The sequence below is a fragment of the Pinus tabuliformis genome, chromosome 3_2 (genome assembly GCF_031772625.1).
Source record: "Pinus tabuliformis cultivar Carrire ecotype Pingquan chromosome 3_2, CPIR1, whole genome shotgun sequence".
NCBI classification, from domain to species: domain Eukaryota; kingdom Viridiplantae; phylum Streptophyta; class Pinopsida; order Pinales; family Pinaceae; genus Pinus; species Pinus tabuliformis.
In genome coordinates, this window is record NC_142302.1 from 1,271,134,367 (window position 1) to 1,271,159,762 (window position 25,396).

General features: G+C 36.4%; 1 protein-coding gene across 1 annotated transcript; it reads right to left on the bottom strand.

Moving 5' to 3' along the window:
- Positions 1-1,615: 1,615 nt before the first annotated feature.
- LOC149185377 (uncharacterized) lies at positions 1,616-2,695 on the bottom strand. The gene has a single exon (XM_089415640.1). It carries the CDS (start codon positions 2,693-2,695, stop codon positions 1,616-1,618), a length of 1,080 nt encoding a protein of 359 aa, XP_089271766.1.
- Positions 2,696-25,396: the final 22,701 nt, after the last annotated feature.

The following is a 25,396-nucleotide window of genomic DNA, read 5'->3' on the forward strand; positions in this document are numbered from 1 at the left end:
TGTCTTGAAGGTGCCTTATAAGATCAGCTGATAATCTGTGGGCATTGCCACAAACGACCCACGGGTCCAGACCAATGCGCACTGCATTACCTTCCCTAATGCGCCAAGTGATTCCTTCCCACAGTAGAGGTAAGGTGCCAATTACCGCTTTCCAGATATTGGATATGTTTTGGCCAGTTCCTTGCTGTTTACAGATCCAGTCCAAAACATTCTGAGGCTTGATATATTTAACATATGCAACTCGAGTCCAAAGACCATTTGAGGTGAGAAGTTGCCACCCAAGTTTGGCTGCTAATGCTCTGGAGAATAGATCGAGCCTCTGAATACCCCATCCTCCCCAGCATTTGGGTTTGGCAATGGTATCCCATTTGACCCAGGCGAAAAGTCTCCCCAACTGGTGACCTTTCCATAGAAATATGCAGCAAATACTTTGTAGTCTATTCAATATGCTTTTTGGTATCCAGGCTAGGGTCATCCAATAGACTGGAGTGGCTTCAATCACAGCTTTAATGAGGACCAATCTGCCCGCATGAGAGAGATATTTGTGGTACCATACCTGAAGCCTTTTTTCCACTTTCACTATGAGCCATGTCCAGTCTGCTATTCTGTATCCAAGAGGTTTCAGTCTAAAACCGAGGTACTTTATACCATCCGACAGGTTCAGAGAATTGAAGGGGAAACGCTGTGTAGCAAAGGCGATTTCATGTATAGAGCAGCCGACTGTCGTAATCGTGGACTTATTATCATTGACCTTCATACCTGTAGCATGCTGGAAGAGAAGTATAGAGTTATGGAGGGTAGTGGAGTCCCCAATGCTGCCATTCAGGAAGATCAGAATGTCATCAACAAATAACAGATGAGTGAGGTAGAAGTTATCCGCAATTTTAATGCCAGTCAATAAATGCCTATCTCTAGCTGATGAGATTATTCTACTTAATCCTTCCATAATAAGCAAGAAAAGAAGAGGTGAGAGCGGACATCCATGTCCGAGCCCCCTCTCTGAAGTGAAGAATGAAGTAGCTTAACCATTGAGAAGCACACTATAGGATACATCAGTGATGTATCTCATCGTCCATTTGATAAATTCATAGGGGAAACCAAGATGTGTTAACAGCAACCTTAAATATAGCTAGTTTGTTCTGTCAAAGGCCTTGGACAGATCCACTTTTAGAATCATTCCCTTCTGTTTTTTGATCTGCATGGTGTGCATGAGCTCTTGAGCTGTGTCTATAGCCTCGTGGATCTGTCTGTGGTGTAGGAAGGCGAATTGTTCTGAAGATATGTGCTGCGAGAGTATGGGCTTGAGGCGATTGGCAATAATCTTGGCAATGATCTTATATAGGCAATTACAGAGAGAAATGGGGCGAAAGTCATCGAAGGAGACCGGGTCATTCGATTTAGGGATAAGAGCGATGAAGGTGGATTTAATAGCAGAGGATATTCTGCCCCTCCTTCTGGTTTCCTCTACAATCTTCATAAGGTCACTCCCCAGGATTTCAAAGAAAGCGATGTAGAACGCAATGGACCACCCATCTGGGCCTGGGCTTTTATCTTTTTTAAACCATTTCAAAGTAGCCTCCAATTCTTCCATGGTCACTTCCTTCAGTAGTTCAACTTACTCTTCTTGTTCTACATATCTGGGGAAAAGTTCAGCCACCCTCATGATTTCCATGAAATTAATATCTCCAGGAGCTTTATATATACCCCTAAAGTGCTCTGTCGCCAGTCTGGCCAGGTTCTGTTGTGATGATACAGGTTGACCTCGATCATTTCTTAACTCCCATATAGTGTTGATGGCTTTGCGCCCATTGGCAAATTTATGGTAAAATTTTGTATTATCATCCCCCTCTGTGAGCCAAATTGCCCTGCTTCTTAGCCTCCAACTTTCTTCTCTTTCTTTCAGAATTTGAGAGCGCTTCGCTATAAGAGAGGTGTACCGCTCCTTGCTCTCGGGGGTGGGGAAGGTCCTAGATGATGAATCCTCGAACACAGCAATGACTCTTTCTGCCTCTTTCAGAGTTTGATTATCCTGGATACGCTTTTGATGTGCCCAGATTTTAGATATCTGCTTGAGTTCAGTTAATTTTCTAACGAAGCCCTCTGAGTGGTCCTCATCTTCCCTGATGAGGTTGTTTTTCCAATAATTATTTACCAATTGTATATAAGAAGGGTCATGTAACCAAGAGGCATTAAACTTTAAGGGGATTTTGATTTTATGATTAATGTCCACTGCTTCTAAGAATATAGGGCGATGGTCGGATATGCCTGCCGTGCCAACCCATTGACGAATTCTGGGGAGTCTGTTGAGCAGTGACTCCTTAATAAGGAATCTGTCGAGTCTTCTGGCCAAGCTTTGTTCTCCACTTCGGTTATTTGACCAGGTATACTGTATTCTAGAAGAAGGAATATCCACCCACTGGTGTTCCTCTAGTAGGTTGGATAATGTATCTGACAGGGAATCGACTTGCGCCAAGTGCCCCCATGACTCGCAGAATCCAAGGGAAAAATTTAAGTCACCTCCAAGTATAATGTTGTCCGCTTGAAGTAATTCAGATTCCCTTAAGGTCCTCCAACAGTTGGCTCGGTCAGCACAAGGGCCATAGACATTGATGATTTGAATATCCAATGCTACAGAGTAAGCAAATATGTCTAGACCAATGTAACCTCTGCCACCCCAAATGTTCCAGATCGCCATTGCTCTGTTACAAACCCCAATAGCCAATCCACCGGATCCCTCGGACGCATCCAGTGCATGGAAGGTCTAGTTAGGTAGCCAGGAGGTGAGGGTATGGATAAGAGGTTCAGCCAAATAGAGGGTTTCTTGTAGGAAAATAATATCTAGCTGAGATGAGATAAGCAATCTCCTGAGCGCTAGTTTTTTGGCTAAACTAGCAAACCCACGGAAATTGTAGGATAGTATCTTCATGTAGGTTGAGATAGAGGGCCATCCTTCGCTCTAAGGGCCCTGAAGATAGTTTGTTGTCGCCCAAGGGCAACTTCTTCGTCTGCAGTGTGTCTCGCTTTGGTTATGCGGGAGCGACGTCCACGGGAGTTCTTGAGGGTAATAGGAGCAACCACAGGGTCGAGTCCAACGACATCAAGACCTCTGTCCTTCGTTCAGGATCGAAGAGAATAATGGGGGATACCTGGGAGGTAGGAATGGAGAGGGATGTGAGGGATGATGTTATCAGCGATGGCTGGCAATGGGGCCACCGGAGAAGGAAGCGGGAGGGAGCAGATGAGAGAGGGATGAAGGGGTATGTCCAGGGGATAACGATGAGCCACAGAAGATGAAAGTGCAGAAATAGGATCCGAGCTAATAATGTACTGAGATGTAATGCCAAATGATATGCATGAAATAGGTGGCATAGGAGAGGGGGATGAAAAAGACATACCCGTCGACGCGGTGCCCGCTTGTTCAGTCGTTGGACGCACAAGAGCTGGTGATGAAGGAGGGCGAGCAGTGGAGACTATAGCAGTGTCTGCTGCCTCTGGAGTGCTACGGGGTTCACCAACATCCTGTGTATGCACTTGCTCCTCTTGATTCTGCTCCGGATTCAGCCTGGGGGAGTCGCCCAGGGGTTGATCGGCCACTCCATCCTTAACATTCCTCATCGCTTTCCGAAGGAGTGGACAGTCCCTGTAGAGGTGTCCCACTTTGTGACATCTACGGCAGCGATAGGGGATGCCTTCGTAGTCAATAATCTGTTTGCGTGCCGTGTCTCTCCATTGTATGGTAATGAATTCTTGAAGTCCTCCCCTCGTGTCCAGGTGAATGAGAATCCGGGCATAAGCCATCATGCCTGTCTGCTGGTAAGATTTCTCGTAGTCCATGAAGGTGCCAATGGCATTGCCAATCCTCCTGAAGATATCTTCTGACCAGTAATGTAGAGGTAGCCCTGGGAGCCGAATCCATATGGGCCCAGTGCCTATCTGCTCCGTCTCGGGGTCAAATAAAGGAGTCCATCTCTTAAGAAGCACCGGGGCATGTTCAAAGTGCCAGTAGGAGGACAAGACCCAATTGGTATGGTCAGCACGAGCGAACCTCAATGCGAACCATCCCCTCATGAAGGTTTGCACGAAAGGGATGTCCACCAAATGATGCCCCCAAACTTCAGCTGCCCAGGTCTTCAAACGTGCTGCCGAATAGCTTCGACCTCTGATGCGCCCGACTAGTACTCGATCTGCAAATTCCATTGTCTCTCCCCACTGGATGTCCTCCTCCAGCCTGAGAAAGATGTCGTCCTCCTTGGATTTGAAACACTTGTATTTCTTTTTAGGGCCCTGTGGGGGGGGAATGTTCTGAGGGCGACCGGGGGGAGGGGCAGTAACGTTCAACGGTGCCGGGATCTGATGTGAGGAGGAGGGGTCACAGATGCCTGAAACATTAGGGGGGCCCGAGAGCGGAGGTACGGAGGTGAAACTTCCGGAAGAAGTACCGAGAGAGCCAGAGAGTCCGGCTGTGGCCGAGTGTAGAGAAGGGGTTTGTAGCGGCCGGGAAATGGAGCCAGATGCCGGTGGTTCAAATCCAGGGTTAGGGTTTAAGCAACCGGAAACGAAACCGAGGGTTGCCGGAGAGTGGGGGGGAGTAGAGAGGGCTGGCCAGGTCGGTGGTACATCTGGGAGGACCACAAGATAAGACCTCGACTGTTCACTAAGCGAGAGTGGAGAGTAATTTTCGGAGAGGCCTGAACTGAACATACCTTCTGATGTGGCAAAGGGTGAGCGCCAGATGGAGACCCCTTCCATCGGGTCAGCTGAATAATCAATGGCTTCCAGATCCTCCATTGCCAGCTGCGTCTCGGAACGGCGGACACCTCGGTGAGTAGAGAAACCCGGAGAAAAAGACAGTTCTCAGTTAACGGACCGTGCAGGGCAGGTTCAAACCGTCACAGGGTTTTAACCGGTAGTCGCGGCACAGTATCACTTCCTTCATTAAACTTTCAGCACTAAAACGACGAAGGGGCTTACGGCGGTTAGAGGAGAGACGGTATCAGAGTATCACGGGTAAACCGAGGGCATCACGGTTCAGTAGGTGTAGAGGGTTCAGAAACCCTAACCTAAACCATCACGCGTTACCTCCCGTCCCGTCTCCATCTCCTTCCCTCGAATTCTGTAGTAGTTTGTTGTTCAATTTTTTTTTTGTTATTTTAGGTTTATTATAAATTTTTGTTTTTTTGTTTTTTAATTTTTTTTTTATTTAAAACGTTTTAATTTTTATGGTTTTTTTTGTTAATTTTCTAGTTTTTTTTAATCTAGTTTGCTTTTAATTTTTTTTTTTATATTTTTAGTTTTTTTGTTAATTGTTTTTTAAATATTTGTATTTTTATTTACTATATTTTATAGTTTTTGTTATTATTTATTTCTTTATATTTTGTTTTTTTTAGTTTTTTAATTCTTATCTTTATTAGGTTAATTTTGTTTTTCCTTTTTGACATTTTTATGATTGATTTTTTTTTGTTATTTTTTTGGCTTTTTTTTTTTTTTATTTTATGTTTTGTTTTTAATAAATATTTTTATTTACATTTTGTTATTTTTTAAAACTTTTTTCATTGTTTTTATTTTGTTTTTATTTTTAAATTAATGTTTTCATTAATAATTTGAAATTTTAATGTTTTTGGGAGTCATGATAAAATATTTTACACCATTATTTCAAAATGTTGAAAATTTGTCCTAAAAAAAACATACCTGATCTCATCAACACATGTTGAAAATTTATCCTAGAAAAAAAATAATGTCATTCCATCATCAAAACTTTTCATTTTTAGGGTGTTTTTTGCACAAAAAATGGTTTTCACTATCATTTTTAAAACATGTTGAAAATTTACCCTAGAAAGAAAAATGTCATTCTGACATCAACACTTTTCGGTTTTAGCAATATTTTCATGTTTTTCTAGAGTTTTTTTGGCTAGAGTTCCTGTTTTGAATTTATAGTCCCCGTTTCAAAATTTACATTGTTAACTACGTTGTAGATGCTCTCTCTAAGGTTGGAACCACACAAGATTTGGGGCTATGGAAATTCTATGAATAGCTAAATGAGATCACCACAAAATATCACCACGGATCCTTCATTCAAGGGCTCTAATTGGACATTCCTCAGAACAAATTATGAATGATGGTTTTTGGAACGTTTTTGTTTTTTTGCATGTTACTCTCTCCATGGTTTTATGACAATTTTGTATGAGGTTGATAAGGCTTGGAAGCATATAATGCATATACTTATGATCACAATTTGTTTCCTATGTTTCTGGTCTTAGATCTGGTTACAGATCAACCATAGAGATATGCATAATTTTTTGGATGATGGCTTAACAAGCCCTTTTTAAGTGCATTTTTGAACATACAAAATGTAATTACTATTCCTTAATAAAAATTATCCTTTTTTTAGGAAAAAATATTAATATATATTTCAATTAATGTATTCTTGATAATGACCTTAAGAAAGTAAGGTATCTATGAGAATTCTTTAACATTTGATTCCTATACTAAAATGTATTCCAAATATATATATATATTTGAAATTTTTATTGATTAGTTAAGAAAACCATACATCAAATAAATTTTTTTATTGCATTTTGTCACAAAAAACAAAGTAGTGACAAAAAAGTAATTCCTTTGTCCAAAAGTGTACATATAAATTGCATAATCTAAAGCTTGATAGAGTTTCTTCATGAAATACAATTATAGCAAAAAGATATGAATTTTTGGCTAGAGCAAAATGGTGGGTACTCTACCCATTAGCTGTAGGAGTGCAAACTATAACAAGGTGTCATTGTCCATTGTGAAAGAAACAATAGTGATGTCTAGGTTGAAGTTGATAAATCTATAGGAGCATCAGGGGTGCCTGGGGAAGCTGTACCCTTCCCCTTGTGAAGCAGAGATTCAATTTTAGCAAGCCTTATATCCATAACTCTGTGTTCCAATGAGTCTTTGTTTGATTGCTCTATGACAGGGGTAAATTGCTTGTTACTTGAGTATAATGGTGTTGTAGTTTTGACTGGAGTAGAGGAATGAATTTATTCCCAAGGGGTGGAAAAAGAGATTCTAGGATCAGTGCAACCCAAATTGGCTAAACAATATGTCTCTTTATTACCAAATTGTCAAACATGAATTAGAATGATTACCTAGATTTGTGTTAGCAGCTTTGTTATTCTAGAAATGTAATTTTCCATTCTCCATCGAGAGGATAATTTTCCTAGCTTGATACCATTCTAAATATGCTTAAGAATGTTGATAACAATATGATAATAACCCTCCACCAATAATTTACGAAAGCCTTGGGATTTTGTCAAGTTGAGTCCTTTTTCTAGAGAAAAAAGTTATGTTGCATTATTACTATTGATTCCCATTGAACTAGCAATGGTGAAGAGGGGATCTCGTTGGTGATTACAAAATATTCCTCCATATCCTAAGGTTCTAGGATTTATTTTGGATGCACCATCAAAGTTTTTTTGAGAAAATTCTGCGAAGGGGGAGACCAAGGCACTATGGAACAGGAGACTACATAATGGAGAGGAGGTGAAGGGAGGTTATGAGGGTGAAGGGGAGACAGAGTGGATAAAATGGTGGATTATAAAGGGGGAGTAGTCCAGTCATCTTCTGTCCATTTCACAATGAGAGTGATCTCTCTTATGTTTTTAAGAACTATGGCCCAAACTTCTTCAGGTTCCTTGTAGGATCCTTTGAATATGCTAATATTTATTTCCTTCCATAAGGAATATAAAATGAAACCTCAAGAAAGTAACAATTCATGGTTGAGGATTGAGCTTTTAGAAGCCACAAGTCTCTAGGAGGAGATTGTTTCAATGATGTCAACATTGTTGAGGTGATCAAATTGTTGGAACGACAATGCCAGATTAGTCAATTTCTCCTCTCCAAATGAGCATGAAGAGGTAGTCGATAGTTTCTTGATAGTATTTGAAAAGATAACAATAAGAAGGCCCCTAAAATCTTCTTCATTGTATGCACTCCCAAGTTAGTGTTCTCCTTCTTGTTAGCCTCCATAAGAAGAGTGCTTGATCTGGATTTAAACGAGAATGCAACAAATTACAAATATAACCATAAATACAAAGATGCAGTAGAAATAACACTTCATTTCATTAATATCAAATACTGAAATATGCTTAAAAACAGAATGGAAATAAGACTAGCTCGAGCGATGGTAGATTATCTTTGAGAAGAGATGTGGAGGCTACATGCTTCAGAACTGTGTTAGAATGAGGCTCAAAGGCATATTTATTATTGAGAAACAATGAAAAACCCTAAACATCCAAAGACCTAACCCTAGGAGATGAAGCACCAAAACGGTGGGCCCCGTTTGGGTAAATTGGTACATCAACTTCCTGGGGTTGTAACTTTAGCATACGATCTCCATTTAGCTATACCACTTTTCGAAGATCTCAAAGAGAAGGTCAAAAGCAAACCTACAAGAAAATTAGGGATGTTTTTGGTCTCTCCTTTTTCCCTAAAAATGCAGTATAGGGCCTCAAAACGACTCTGAAAGTTCACGGCCCGAAAAAACTACCAAATAGAGTAAATTGTGCTACAATTAAGGAAACCGAAAAATTGAAAGAGACAATGTTGGGGGTCCATTTGGAATAGGCAGGTGGTCGCCAATATCCACTTGGATCATTCCTCCCCCCTTAGGAATCAATGGTCCCCATTGCGTTGAGTTTTTTCATGAGATGAGAAAACTTCTGATGAACTTGGTCCCTGGGGAGCTACTTGCCCTGGTGAAGGAGTTGGCCTACTTTGACAACTCGGTATAGTAGGATCCTTTATTTTCAATTGTTCTTGATCTGCGTGTCCATGATCTAATAAATTGTGGCTTGTTCCATGCAATCTAGATTTAACCCTGTAGGTGTGAGTTGTTCTGCAATGTTTGATGTGTCTAGCAATGGTGGGAAGTATGGTCGAAGGCGGTCCACATTGAACATTGGGTGCAAGCGAAGGAATGGGGGATGTTGAGCTCAAATGCATTGTCTCCCACCACCTTGGTAATGGTGTAAGGACCATATCGGAGTGGTCTAAGTTTCTGATAGGCTCTGGTAACGCGTACCTTTTGCAAATGAAACTAGACTTTGTCGCCCACCTGAAACTTGTGTGGCACTCGATGTTGATCATGTCGCTGCTTGTACTTGGCATATTTCTCCAGAATTTCATGTACCTGCTAGCGAATATGTTGGATGTGCTCAATGAAGTTGTTTTCCTTATCGGTTTCAAACTGGGCATGAACCAAATCTGTATGAGTAACTACAAATGTCATGGCCACATCAATTGGACATAGTGGTTGGAATCCTAAGCCCACCTAAAAAGGGATGTGGCCAGTCGAGTTGTGGAGAGCTCGGTTATAACTGTGTTGGACATAGGGGAGGCTCTCATCCCATGTGCGTGCATGCTTTGCATTGTACATGCACAAAATGTGTATGATCATCTTGTTGATGACCTCTGTTTGGCCATTAGTTTGGGGATGGAAAGTTGTGGACTTAGTGATCTTGGTGTCCAGCATCAACCAGAGACTGGACCAAAATGTACTGAGGAACTTGCTGTCCTAATCTAAGATGATAGATTGTGGGTTCCCAAAGTGTACCCACACTCGTTCAAAGAAGAATTTATCAGTGGATTCCATTATGATATTCTTCTTGCAGGCCACCATAATGGCCATCTTCGAGAATCTAACGATGACTACAAAAACACAATCCTTGCCATGCTTAGTAGAAGGAAGGCCTGACATGTAATCCATGGAGATGGATTCCCAAGGTAGACTAGGGGTAGGCAGTGGAGTATAGAGGCCTTGCTTCTTAAAGGTTGGTTTGGCAATGGCACAGGCAGTGAAAGATCTGATGTACTTCTTGACATCCTGTCGAAGATTCAGCCAATAGAAATACCTTTGCAGTACTTCCACCATTCTCTCAACCCCGAAATGCCTAGTGACTTCACTGTAGTGTGCTTCCCAAATCATCTTGGCATACTCTCTTAAAGGAACACAAAGGTGTCCCAAGCAACATAATAAGGCATCCTGGAGGTGAAAATTTGGAACTTGCTGACTCTCAAAGAGCGTCTGGCATGTGTGGCCAATCAGAAGTCCCATGCCCACAATATTTTAGCATCGCGGTTAATGCCATGATCGGTGGTTGGCTGAGGCAATCTACCAAATTATTGATGTTACCCTTCTTATACTCGATATTAAAATGGAACGGTTGTAGGTATGTGGACCACTTATGATGGCAATCATTCTGCAAATTCTCTTGCGTCTATTTGAACTGTAGGGGCTGGTGGTCTGTGTGGATGACCATTTCCTTCCCCAAAATGTAATGCTTCCATTTTCGGTAGGCCTGCACAATGGAATACATCTCTTTGTCATAACTAGGATATTTCTGGACTGTGTCTAAAAGTGTCTCACTGTGATATGCCACTGGATGCCTCTATTAAGTAAGGACTACCCCAATAGCATAGTCATAGGCATCTATCTTGATCTCAAATGGTTGTTGCAAGTCTGGTAATGTGAGCATTGGTGTAGAGCAGAGGCGATGTTTCAACTCTGTGAATGCCTTCTATTGAGAATCAGACCAAAAGAATTTTTCTTTCACTCCTCCCTTGGTGACTTGACTCAAGGGCCAAGTGATATCCCAACATGAACCTGCGGTAGAAATTAGCAAGACCCAGAAAGTTGCGGAGCTCTATCAAAGTTGTTGGAGATGGCTAATCCTGAATGACTTGGATCTTGTTTGGATCCACATGCACCCCTGATTCATTAATAATGTATCCCAGATATTGAACCTAGGTCATGCCAAAAGTGCATTTCTCCAAATTGGCACATAGCTTGCGTTGTCGCAGGGTTTGGAGAACCTGTCGATGTGGTGGAGGTGCTCTTCCCAACTCTGGCTAAAGATCAAGATGTCATCCAAGTATACCACTACAAATGAGTTGATGAATGGTCGTAAGATGTCATTCATTAGCCTCATGAAGGTTGCAAGAGCATTCAACAACCCGAAAGGCATAACCAACCATTCGAAAAGACCCTCCTTAGCTTTGAAGGTAGTCTTCCACACATTGGAGGGTTCGATTGGTACTTGGTGATATCCTGACTTCAAGTAGATATTGTTGAAATATTTTTCCGCCTTCAGTTGGTCCAGAAGGTCATCAATCCGTGGGATCAGGTACCTATTCCGAACAGTGATCTTGTTCAGCACCCGATAGTCAATACAGAGTCTCCAAGTCCCATCCTTCTTCTCTACCAACACGATCAGGCTCCTACAGGGCGATGAACTTGGCCAGATCTGACCTTTCTGTAGTAGCTTCTGAATCTGCCTTTTGATTTCATCATTCTCTAGAAGAGAGTGCCGATAGATTGGTCCATTGGGCAGTGGCACACCTGGGGTCAAATCAATCGGGTGCTTAACTTGACAATGTAGAGGCACCCGTGTGGTGGAGGTGAAGATGTCCTCATATTCCTCCATGACCTTGTCCATATGTTGTTGTCGTGCGGAGGGGCCCTATATAGAGGTCGTGGCCACCATCTTCTTCTTTCCCTGAGGGCATATCATGAGGAAAACAAATTCCATAATTTTGGAAATGAGCTTACTGCATTGTTTTGCAGTAACCAAAGAGATGGAAACAGGTAGTGCTACCTCCGGTATCCTATATAACTTATTTCCCAAAGTAGCAATAATAGCACGAGCCCTTAACTCATACACAGCATGTCACTTCCATAAGTATGGTTGGCCTAATAATACATCACAAACATCAAGGGGAGCAACGTCACATAATACCTCATCTATGAAGGGCTTGATGTTGTATGGGAGGTGGCACTACTAGCTCACACGAAGATCCTGTCCTTGGTGAAGCCACCCCATGGTGTACGGTTGTGGATGTGTTGTGGTCGGTAAGCCCGGCCACTTCATGGCCTCTACTGAGATTAGGATCTTTTGGCTCCCACTGTTGATAATGAAGTGTAGCGGGGAACCCTTTACCCACATCTTGGAGTGGAAGAGATGCTCCTACTCCTCTGGATCTTCGGGTTCCTTCTTCTCGATATTCATGGTGGCAATGGTGGCATTAGGCTCTGCATCAATAATATGCTTCCCTTTCTCTTTCCCCTTGTCGGCTTCTGACTCAAAGTTGGAATGTGCATCTGATTCTAAAGCCTTTAGCTCGGCCACCAATGACTGCTTGGCCTGACACTCACTTGTGTCATGAGTGGAGCTCTTATCAAACTCACACCACTTTCTAGTGTCCTTCTTCGACTTCGCGGTGTTTTTCTTTTTTTGAAATTTTGGCAGGTTGTCCTGGGCCACCCCGCCTTGGCTTTGTCCTTTGTTCTGTGATTTGGGGGTACCTTTCCCTTGCCTTGGATTTGCAAATCCAAAGTATCACTTCTTCTGTTTAAACTTTTTCTCGATATTGATGGCATATCGGTATACCATGCTAAGCGAGGAGATGTTCAGGAACTCCATCTCATCCTCGATGTACTTGTGTAGGCAGCCGCGATACTTGAGAACAAAATGGTTCTCAAAATCCTTGATAACCAACTTTGTGCCAAGGGTATGAAAAACATTGGTAAACTCTGGTACATCTTGGCCCCTTCCCTGTCGCAGCATTTTCCACTTTATGTATTTATCCTCATAGCTCCCAACAAGGTAGTACTGCTCCTTGATGGCATCCCGGAACGAGTTCCAAGTGGGTGCAGCTGAAAATAGTGAGTTTGTACTTTCATCCTTCTGCTCACAGTAGGTTTCCCACTAGTCCTTGAAATGGGGGGCTTCTTTGAGAAGTGCAAAAGTGATCTTTTCCAGGGTGGAAAAATCATGAATGGAAAAATATCCTTCTAGCAGATTTAACCATTTATCTACAATGTCTGCATCTATCTGACCTTCAAATATGGGAATGTCAAAGTTACCTTGTACCTTAGAGAGTGTGGTGCTTCCAGATTATTTGCCGAAAGTATATGCGTCACCCTTGGCTGGTCGTGAAGGATCTGGACAAATTTGTCCATCATCGCATTCCTTTGTCACTCGAGGGCTTCTTCGAGCAAGATTTTGATAGGATCACCTGCCCCCTCGTCTTTCCTTTCATCTACCATGGGGGGTTGTCGGGATTTGTGACACTGGTCTTGCAAAGGTTCAACCAGTTCAACCCCTAAATCCTTATATCCTGACCTCGTTGGGGACATGCAAAGAAAAACAGAAGAAGAGCAGACCCCTTTGATACCACTGATCCAGATTTAAATAGGAACGCAACAAATTACAGATATAACCATAAATACAAAGATGCAGTAGAAATAACACTTCATTTCATTAATATCAAATATTGAAATATGCTTACAAACAGAATGGAAATAAGACTAGCTCAGGCAATGGTAGCTTATCTCTGAGAAGAGATGTGGCGGCTACATGCCTCAGAACTATGTTACAATGAGGCTCAAAGGCCTATTTATTATTGAGAAACAATGGCAAACCCTTAACATCCAAAAACCTAACCCTAGGAGATGAAGCACCAAAATTGTGGGCCTTGTTTGGGTAAATTGGTACATCAACTTCTCGGGCTCATAACTTTGGCAAACGATCTTTGTTTAGCTATCATAATACCTATTTTTGAAGACCTTGATGAGAAGGCCAAAAGTAAACTAGCAAGCTGGAATGGGACGTTTTTGATCTCTCTGTTTTCCCAAAAAACGCAATTTAGGGCCTCAAAACGACTCTAGAAGTTCAGGACCTAAAAAATGCCAAAAATAGTAAACCATGCTACATTTAAGGAAAACGAAAAACTAAAAGAGACAGTGTTGGGGGTCCAAGTGGAATAGGTAGGTGGCCACCAATATCCACCTGGATCAGTGCTACTTTTTCCCACAGTTTTTCTTGCCAAATATAGGTCTAAATTTCTCTTTTGGGGTTTGATTGATGATAGAGATTAGAAAGTATGCTTCCTTGACAAAAAATTCCTCAATGATTTGTATCCCCACCTTAATTTGTGCGATCCCTCTAGAATAGCTATCCTCCTCTAATGTAGGACTTTTTCTAGGAGTATATCAAAGTCCCAGTTCTCTTTATCTTTTTTAAACCCTCCAATTAGAGTCGTCCTCCCGAAGTTTCTATAACTACGCCACCCTTGCTTTTCATTAGTTTCACAAATTGGGAGCATTGGTCTATAGTATTCAATTTATGTAATTGAAACTAGCAATCATCACAAGACTTGGCCACTCCTCCATCAAGACTTTATTTTGGTCTACAAAATTCCAAATGGAAAAGCCCAACCTGTTTTGATTGCTACAAAGCTTAGTGGCTAAGCTTGTACCTAGATCATACTTACCATTCCACATAATTTTCCATAAATCGTCACCTAATTATTAATATAAATTTCAACTATTAAAAATAAATATCTAAAACTATTCAAAAATATAAAGATTACAACTTTATCTAAGAATATATATTTTATCAATAAATGTTAAAATTATCTCTTTTCTTAATATAAATGCTCAACTTATATTTACAAAATATATAGAAAGAAACGTCTTTTCTCTTATGTACAAAAATACTTCTCTGTTATGTACAAAAATACAAAAAAAATATGTTGCTCCAAAGTATTCTAATAATTATAAGTGTTTAAATTATTTATAATCAAATCGTTTATCCAATAGCTTAATAAAACAAGGGGTACATAGTAGCTAGTACCTATCGCTTAGCTTAAATATAGCTTAATTAAACAAAAAAATAACAAAGACAAATATTTCATCACAAAAATCAAACAACTAATAAAATATTCTATTATTGAATGTCATCACCAAAAATTAAGAAATGTGATTAACTAATATTATTTATATTAACATATATCTATATATATCTATGTGTGTGTATTTTATTTTTATTAATATATATAATTGTTTATAATTAAATTTATTAAAATATATTTTTAATATAATAATAAGTCACCTTAAATTGAAAATATTGTGAACAAATTATAATTCATGAAAATAGAAATAATAGAAAAAAAGAAAAAAAAAGTTAAATAAAAAAGAAATAAAACTAAAAACAAAAAATTAGTAACTAATAGAAATGGAAGTTACTAAATAATCCATAATAACACGTCAACCAATCACCTTACAAATAAATAAATTTAAATAAGATAAATAAAAATAAAAATTTAATTCCTAATGTTAAACTATGGATAAACGTCATAAATTTTTGGTCAAAGGCAAACTAATACCGAGTCAAAGATAAATTGAATGCGTTATACCATGCTTGTGGCAGGTATAATAAGGAAATTAAATCTAGAATATCCATGAGGATGAGAAGACGTCCAAGGCTAGGAAGCTTCCAAAACTCTGTTTATAGTGTCAATTTTTCTTTGTATAGTCAAACAAAATGTGAGAGAAAACAGTGTGTAAATTATGGATATTTTAAAATGATAGTTAAGTTGAAAATATTTTATTTATTTTAATATAACTTTTATTTCTGAATTTAAAATATATAATAATAATATAAATTGTAGTAATTGAATTTAATTGAGTAGTTGGGAGAAGGTTATTATTCCCTTCATCCAGGTTGATTTTTTACATATTGATTTTAAAAACACTTTGCATATAAATCGCTACTTGCCTCGTGTATTTCCTAAGATCATATATAATTTGTTTAACATTGTTGTTGAATTCGTCTAAGAGAGATAGAGGTAGAACATACTGCAGAAATAAAAATGAATTGTTATTCATTTAATCCAAAGTAGACAAAAAAAAAACTATGAAGATGTATACCAAAACTGAAATATATATAAAAATTACCTTAATGAAGGTATGCCAATCATGTGGTTTTACCCCCACCAAATTCACCTTTCTTAGTTAAGATATTTTTTTATGTAAACTTGTGGGAAATTTAATTCTTCGAATGATCTCTTTTACATCATTGCTTTACTTCTTTGTTAATAACCATGGAAGGAAATTTCGCTCTCCACCGCTATTTGATCGGATCACATTTTGCATTGCATGATTGGCTTTCTGAATGTCACTACAAATTTGATGATTCATTCTTTATCCCTCTTACCATCTATGATTCGTCATAACATTTCCATCACATTTTTCTGATATGCATTGTATCAAACTAATGAACTATTCTTAGGTCCTCATAGTAGGGAAACCTCATGAATTGAGTGGGATAAATTTTCATTCCTCATGGAAGCCCATTATTAATACCTTCATGACCTTCATGATCAAGCATAGAAGAAACCACAACAACAATATTCAAATACGTCAATAAAATAAATTATATAAAAATAAAAATTCAAAACATTACATATATGATACATAAATAGATTTCATATCTTGATGATTTCTGTTATATTCAAACTTCCATAAGTAAGGTGTCATTCTTCATGGTTTTAATCCATTCTCTTCTCTCCCATTGAAAAAATGTTTTCCAGTAGTGTGATGCCTATGGTTCTTAGAGAGGAAGTTCCTCTACTCATCAAACACCTCAATTCCTAAACTTTTTGAATGACAAGATTCTATCTTAGGACCACAAACTAGACATGCAAATTCACCCTTTATTTGAAGACCTACATTAAGAGATGGATTAATGTCAATTATACGAAGGGATTATTTAGAAAACATGCATGATACCTTCAAATAATTATATACTATTAAAGTGCAATATTGGAATGTTACATACCACAAAAATGTGTTAGTCCTGGGGCATCATGAAATTCCATACAAGTATTCCATGGAATTGAAATTTTCTATGCCTTATTGGCTTACCAATGTCATGCATAGTGATGTTGGCCAATACCTTTAGTAGCTCGTCAAAAAGAGGCTCAATATATACATTCATATATTTAACTTGGTACTTACCTAGTAATTGTTTCAAATTACACATAATTAATACCATGATATGTATGTATATAAGTAAATAAACAAATATAATATATTATGCAACAAACAAGATAAATGAAAATGTTACATTCGAAAAATTAATGTAAACAAATACCTAGAACAATCATTTTCAACATTATGTGCTCCCTCTTTATTGACATCCAAGGAGGAAGGTTATTATTGATAACAAAAATTAGCCACTCTGAGTAAATAGACTTCATCTCTCCATATGGATTAACATTGTCAATGTTTTCTAGACAAATCCCTTCTACAGGCAAAAGTGATCTCCCTAGGTTTAGTAGCTTAACCTAGAAATAACCAAACAAACTACATTATCTTTCCCTAGAGATATTTAAAATATAAGAAGAATACCTACCTGGTGTTCAGTGCAAGCTTCCTTCTTCTCTTCATCCGCTCACTCCATCTCCAACTTTAACTCCCGAAAGAAGAGCCTGCAAATTAGCAGGGACAAGCAAAGAGATTGATATTTACAACATGATATATTCAAATAACTCTAAATAAGAGGTCAAGGAAGAGTATTATACACATATATAATCAAAGACATGATGTGTGGGGAAAAAATACACTTTGTATTAATGATAATAGAGAAAGATTACAACCCTTGTTGAGGCCTTGATGTTGCAAATATCTCCCAGCCTTCTCATCCTTTCTTTGCCACAATGATAAATCCTTCAATCTCACCAATGCATAAGGATGGATTATTGATCTCCAAACTCAAACTAACAACATAAGGGAAGAATCAGAGTCTCCATAAGCCAACCTAAACTCTATAGCAGGTATTGATTTTATAGGGCAGATGAGGAATTCTAGATCCACCATGTTAAGGCTAGATCCACTTTGAAAGGAGGTAAGTTCCATGAGATAAGGGATAAAGCCTCATTGGTAGGAATTCGAGATCATATTCAGCAAAAAATGAATGAATCAGCTCATGAAGCTTCTAGAGGAGGAAGCTCTGAAATTATATTTATTTTTCCTCATTTCCAAGTGTCGTCACACTTTTAGTAAAGGAAACCTGCGCTGACCAATGCAAGTATCATGTGTGCAACATGCACCATCGCAGGTTGTGTTGCAACTAAGTACGAAGGAGTCTCAAATTAGGGTTTTGAACCAATGTAATCCAAGATTCTTATAACTTTTGTAAATAATTTTCCTTTTCGCCTTACAAGGGATTGATGCAAAGTGTAATGGATGACAATAGATCCAAGTTTGGGGCATTTTTAACTAAGTGTGATAAAATGACATGTAACAGATTGCCCCCTAAAGTACAAATTCAGAAGCTACAAATTGTAAAGGATGAAGAGAGATCTAGGTTTGGGGCCTTTTGACTAAGTGGGACAAAATGGTCTATAACAGTCAGCTACCAATGAAAGCCTAACATTACAAGGTTCTTCTTAAATTGCAGCCATTTTTCCTCAATTTCCCTAAATACATAACCATATGTAGGCATTCAAAGAACATCATCTCTACTTCTCTTCCATGCATGGTAATTCATAAATTGTGTTATGCTTTCACACTTAAACAATCATTGAAAATATGAAATTATAGGAATATGACGAAGAACCATTTGAGGCATCTTTTTTGTTATTTGATAGGTTCGATATCTATTGCTCTAATATTGTGGGTAATTTTTTTTTATTTTTTTTCGATGCATGTTTTCCATAATATATAATATGATCATTAGGACATGTGTCTATAGCTTGATACTTCATTCCAATTTATTTCATAATGGTATATAAATCGTGGTATGTGAAAGGTAAAACATTTGACGATGGTGACATAATTTCACCTAACAATCTACAACAAAAAATCACAAGTTAGTGTAAAGAATATTAATCGTAAATATTCCACTCTTATTTTACACATTAATTAACACAAAAATAAAAGGAAGAAAATCAACCTTTATGTCTAATATGTGATGAAATATATCACATACTTCCAGATCTATGTCATACAAGTGTTTGACAAATAATTCAAAACATTTAAGTTCACCAACAATAATGTAGCAGAGAGAAGATTTTCTTTTGAACCTTCATAAAGTGGTGTCATTGCCTTTTCTAGAAAAGTTTCATCAAGAATATTATCATCATTGTCCTCATCCTCATCATTAACTTTGAAAAACAATTCAAAACATTTAAGTTCACCAAAATAATATAGCGGAGAGAAGATTTACTTTTGAGCCTTCATAAAGTGGTGGCATTTCCTTTTCTAGCAAAGGTTCATCAAGAATATTATCATCATTTTCCTCATCCTCATCATTAAATGGTCAACTGAACAAGGCTTGGATCAATTCACTTGTCTCATCATCTTGAACTATGTTATTATTGTCATCTTCTTCCATAGGATCATTAACTTGATCTTCAATATTTTCTCCATGTTCCTCAGCTTGCACAACATTTCAATTACTACATGGGGCATTCGAACACCGACTAGGGGGCAGCTTGACTTTATAATTAGAAACAATCATACAAATTAAAAGTAGTTTGCATAACAAACATTATAACAATATAAAATTTTACAAATACAATTAATATAAACACAATAGATAATGAATATCTAGGTTACCAAGGGAGAATATTCCTTCGATCCCCCTTCAATGTGCCCATGTTTCTTACAATGTCAAGTTTAGAAGTTTCTCTTAAATCTCTTATAGTACGTAAGCCCCCACATTTAGTGTAAGGGAAATAACATCTCCCATCATCCCCTTAATTTCCCCCGACTAATTTTTGTTGACATTCTTCCCCATAAAAAAAAATTGCGATGATTATGTTATAAAATTGATTAGCAAACTAGATATATTATATTTTGTAATTCATTCGATATATATATATATATATATATATATATATATATATATATATATATATATATATATTCTTCTTGACAAAAAGACCTTATAACCTTTTAAAATTATTCTCTTAAAAGAAACATGTTTATAAATTTACTTATTGTCAACGGTAATTGAACAAGTCAAAATTGACTAGTCAAAAAGTGACCCAACATTCCATTAATGGTGCAATGGATAGAGAAAAAAAAATCATTGATATTGTGACGACCGTCAAATACCGTCACTCTTATGATGGTACAAAGAATATTCTGAGAATTACAACACATTCAAAACATGTCATCAGAAGATTGACCAATTTAGGTTTATTAAAATAAATTTTTAAAAAATGACATTAATTCTTATAATTTTCGGCATTATGACAAATTTTAGTCATACCATCATACGTTTTCGTCAAAATTTATTACTATATATAGTAGTGTGTTGTATGTATTTTTAAGTTTGTTTATTGCTAAGAGTTTGTGTTATTGTACACTTGCAGTAGGTTTCATAAAATGTTTTTGAAGGAATGTTTTGTGGTATTAGAATGTTAAATCCCCTCTGGACATTGTTTCAGTAGCTTTGTTGGATTTATATGTATATTGATGTTGTACAATGTAGCTGGAACATTTTTCTAGTACAAATATAATCGTTTCTAATTAATAATAGATACATTGTTCTAAAATAATTAAATAATTAGGTTTTAAGTTAATTAATCAATATAATGTGTTTATATTGTAAATGTTGAATAAATGATTTTAAAGGTATTTTTCAAACATTAAAGTTAACATTTTGGCTATAATTTTATTTACGGTATGAGTGATATATCGAAATAATTGGTAGTTTTATCTAGTTTTGGATGATATTTGTAATACCATGGCTTTGAATCCTTGATTATATTGGATATAATTACTATATAAATTAAAATGCATGGTTATAATGATGGAAATCAAGTGATGTGAATTTCAATAAATGATCCCATGTGTAAATGATGTAAATACATTAGTGCAGATTCCTAGTGTAAAGTTGAAGGTTTGATTAGTGGATAGATAAATATATGATGTAAATATATTTATATGGGTTATGTGGTAGCCTTGCCACAATAAACTCAAGATATGTAAATATTAATGGTGGAGTATAATATATATGATTATCTCAGATGGTTGTTAGGAGCACAAGAGGGGTTAAGATTCCATAAGAGAGGAAGATGAAAAAGGGGCTCGTGGGAAACTAAGTATTCTATCGTCGAGTGTGAGCCTTACAGATCATCTATTTCCTACCATGTATCTCAAATGAAAACATCCACTTCCATTTTCTTATAAAACCAATCATTAAATGCATGTAAGAGCTTGTTGTGGAAGTCTTTTCATGTATTTATGGAAACATGGGTTGAGCGCAATCATCATGGGAAAGTGTAAGAGTCTTATACACCTCCTATCAGGAGTAATGTGAGCCATCACTCATTCTAAGAACTCATTCTAGCTTGTTCTCACATGCACGTTCTTGATTTCACATGATGTGTTCTCCATTACTAACCATTAACAACAATGTAAATTGAGAAAAATCTACGTTGTGAAGAGTAAATCAACACTGTGAAGGGTAAATCATAGGCCTTGGATGAATATGGATAGTTTTTCCTAGGAATAAAGGTTGGGAAAGTTAAAGTTCCATCATCCATTATGCATTTGTTTCTCTTTAAATGCTTGAGATGCAATTATTATTCTTACAAGTGATTCCCGCAAAACAAAAAACAAATTGGCCTCCTTTTGTGCACATTGAAGAGCATATGATGGAGGAATATGATATGATACCAAGGGGGTGTATATAGGGGTAGTTGTGTATGTATTTGGTAAATGTATATGTAATAGGGGTTGGATTAATAAAGGGCCCACATATGAAATGAGTTAGAATACATGTAGAACTTAATATATTCATTATGGTGAATATAGAACACATGATTTGGGTAATGAATATATTGGGGTATTTGGAAAAGGTTTTCCAGTTTTTTAAGGGGTTCTTATGTAACTCATATATCTTATCTATTTTGGAGTTGTGCTCCACATTTGCATCTTATGTACATTGTATGTACTCTATATGTTTATGTTATTTTAAGAATTTGGCCCTAAGGATTATTGAGTAGAGAAAAGAAAGATCTTCCTTTTTTTATGGGTGAAGAAAGAGAGTGTCATCAATGTTTTGAGGGTTGGAGGAGATTAGTAGAGTGATTATGATAATAAAATTGGTTGAGCATAAGAGAAAATAGATTGGTTTGATATAGATATAGAAGTATGTATCTTACCTTGGAGGTCTCATAGCCTAACTTAGGGATGGTATCTACATTGGATACCTATCGTTGGGGAAAAATGTTTGTATGTAACTAGAGAAACCATATAAATTAAGTGTTGATAGATAGAAATCAAATAGTTACCTCATGATACATGTCACATTATTAAGATTAAAAAAAACCATAAAATTTAACTAAATTGTAACTTTATTTTAAATTATCATTGATTAGTATGGTAGATATCCAACCTAGTATGGTAGAGATGTAACATAATGTTTGACATTTTGACTAAATCAAGTTACATAAAAAAATAAATTAATTAATCAATTAAAGTAATGTAACCTTCGAAATTGGAAAATAAAAAATTAGAAAAAATAACAAAATAAAATATCCCTATAAGAACATAATAACAAAAATAAAAATGACCATGGTATTGAGAACCTATGGTATTGACCCATGTTATTCATGTCGAATACTAGATCTACCAATCTACCAAGTGTCGAGAGGGATCAAATATCTTTTCACTCTAAAAAATGTTTGCATCTGAAGAGATCTGATGGCTCTTAGCCCTTGGTAAATTTGGAGTTATCTAGAGTTAAGATTGTTCTAAATCTCTTTTCACCCTAAAAGAGGTTTGCATCTCAAGAGATTTGATCCCTTAGGCCCTTGGTAAACATATATACCTTAAATCACAACGAGTGCCAAACTTATTTAAAATTATTTTCAACATGTTTGAATTTTTGACACACATGTTAACATGCCTTAGGAGAATAAAACCCTAGTGGAGGGGGAATTAAACCACCTAGCTACGAGTTAAGCTCTTATCCTCTTACCTGATTGAAAAACAAACACAAAGCTCTTATCCTTTGACCTGATTGAAAAACAAACACAAAGCTGAAATTATTATTATTGATAAAAATAATTAATATATAAGTTAGATATAGATACATTTAAAAAAAAACATGCAACAAGATTCTTAACCATGGAGCTTCACCCCCACTTCATGAAACTATAATTCATTTCATATAACACTTGTCCATATGACATTTTTTTAATTAATAAATTTAATCAAAAAGGTAAAGAAAGGCATAACCAATTTGAAAATGAATCTCACCCTCTAAAAATATTCTAAAATATTTTATGAAAGTTAAATTCCTACCATCCACGTAAAAATTATTGATAATTAAATTAAAATTATAAAAGCTTATTCTAAAATAGACATACTTATTAACATAATTATTTTAATTTTTAGCTTTAAATTAAATATAATTATTACATGAAATTAAAACATTTCAAATAAACATATATAATACATTTACTACTAATTTCACTTATTAAAATTCAAAAAGATTTTTTTAATGTGAAATTCTATTTTTTTTTTAAAAAATATATATATGTCAAAATTAATAAAAAAAATTATACCATCTCTGACAAGATTTTCTTCCATATTTATGAATAGTCCAGATTACAAAAGACTTTCATTGAACTAATCTTGAATATGGTTTTTTTAAGGGCCATTCATAATGGATCAAGTCATAAGTTTTTTAAGTTGCATTCATAACCTATCAAGTGATAAGTTTTATTCATAAGCTAAGTTTGGTTTTTATAAGAGATAATTTACATGGTTTTTAGGGTAATTTTTCATTTTATCTTTAGAAAGATACTAAAAATTTTATTTTTTTTAAATATACATTTTTTATTATATTTTGAGATAGTCAAAATCATTCAAGATTTTTCATACATTTTTCATTATATTTTGAGATAGTATCATTCAAAATTTTTATATAATTTTTTTTAATGTCAAGAGAAACTCTAAATATTTGACTATAAAATATTAAATACTCTCCATATTCAAACACAAAAATAAATATTTAATTATAAAATATGAAATACTCTATATATTTCAATATAAATTCTAACCTATAAAATAAATAGCTTGAAATCTAACAATGCATATCCAACACTCCAAAATAACTTTAAATCTAACCCCATATATACAAAATAACTTTAAATCTAACCATATATATACAAAATATAAAATTGTATAGTTATTTAAATCCAACAATTTAAACCTCACCCTACAAAACATTCAATACACTTATATTTTATATATATATAAAGTACTCTCATGAAAATGCAGTGTGCAGACAAATACCAACAGCAACTGTCAGGTCGATTTTACCTGCCATTTACTGTGCTTACATGACACATTTTCGATGAAATTATGTTTACCCCTCGTATATACTATACTAAACCAAACATACAGTAAATTTAAAGGTACGAATCTCTGAATTTTTGTACGTGAGATGAGCGAAAGTGGAAGGTAGGCAGACGCTTTAAAGGAAATAGAGGCTCAACCCACCAAAAACACTTTCTGTCTTTCTGAAAAAACACCAGACGTTTCAGAGCGTTGTTGGAAGATCTTCCATTTGTTGATACGTTTTTTCAGACTTGGTTGCACTGAGGCCACGTAGTATGTGAAGGGTATGAAATTATTAATGTGTAGACGAGCGCCATGTCCGCTACCATCTGACCGGAGCTTGCAGTCTTCCCTGACCCGAGGTACTCGGGATTTCTGTTGCCTGCATGCTCATCCCTGCATGTGATGCTTGTGTTAGCACGACACACGATGGATTGACTTGAATTCGATGGGAACATTGCTGGGAAAATTAATCTCCGCCGAATCGGCATTTTAGCAGACAGGTCCACAAAGATGTCAGCGCACGAGTTTACCGTATATCTTTGGTTACATGGATGGATTTTGATAGGTAAATTGTTTGTTATGGGGATTTGCTTTGGTTACAGGATGGATTTTGATGGGTAAAGATTTTGATTCGTAAATTGTTTGTTATGGGGATTTGCTTTGGTTACAGGATGGATTTTGATGGGTAAATTTTTGTTAAGGGGCGATTTGCTTTGGTTACAGGGATGGATTTTAAATGGTAAATTGTCTGTGACGGTTTGCTGGTCAAATACACTCAATTATTTTCCAAATCCTCGAACATTTTATGGTAAAATAATTGAAATGGCCCTTAAAGCTGCTTAGATCTGGATTTTTTTACCTTGATTGAATATGAAGTTACTTCAATATAGTGGTCAGTTGTGTGACTTAATGATTTTGGAAAGTTGGTTGTTTTTATAGGATATTATTTCTAAAAATGGTTAGTGTTATACTTTTTTTAAATTAATATTAATTTAATACAAATTTTAGTAAGTTTAGGTTTATTAATATAATTTATGGTGTTGTTTTTAGTGTGAATTTTTAGACTTTTTGGTGCCTCGGAATATGGCGGAAAAAAATAGGGGTGAAATCTTTATTTGTGTTATTTAAACTAGTTTTTTGATTGTATATATGGATTCAACACCCTAGGGCACTTCGATTGTGCAGGGGTTACCTATCAAGCTTGTGATTTCA

Excerpts from the sequence above, each read along its gene's own strand:
- LOC149185377 (XM_089415640.1), bottom strand. The coding sequence starts at position 2,695 with ATGGCGATCTGGAACATTTGGGGTGGCAGAGGTTACATTGGTCTAGAC.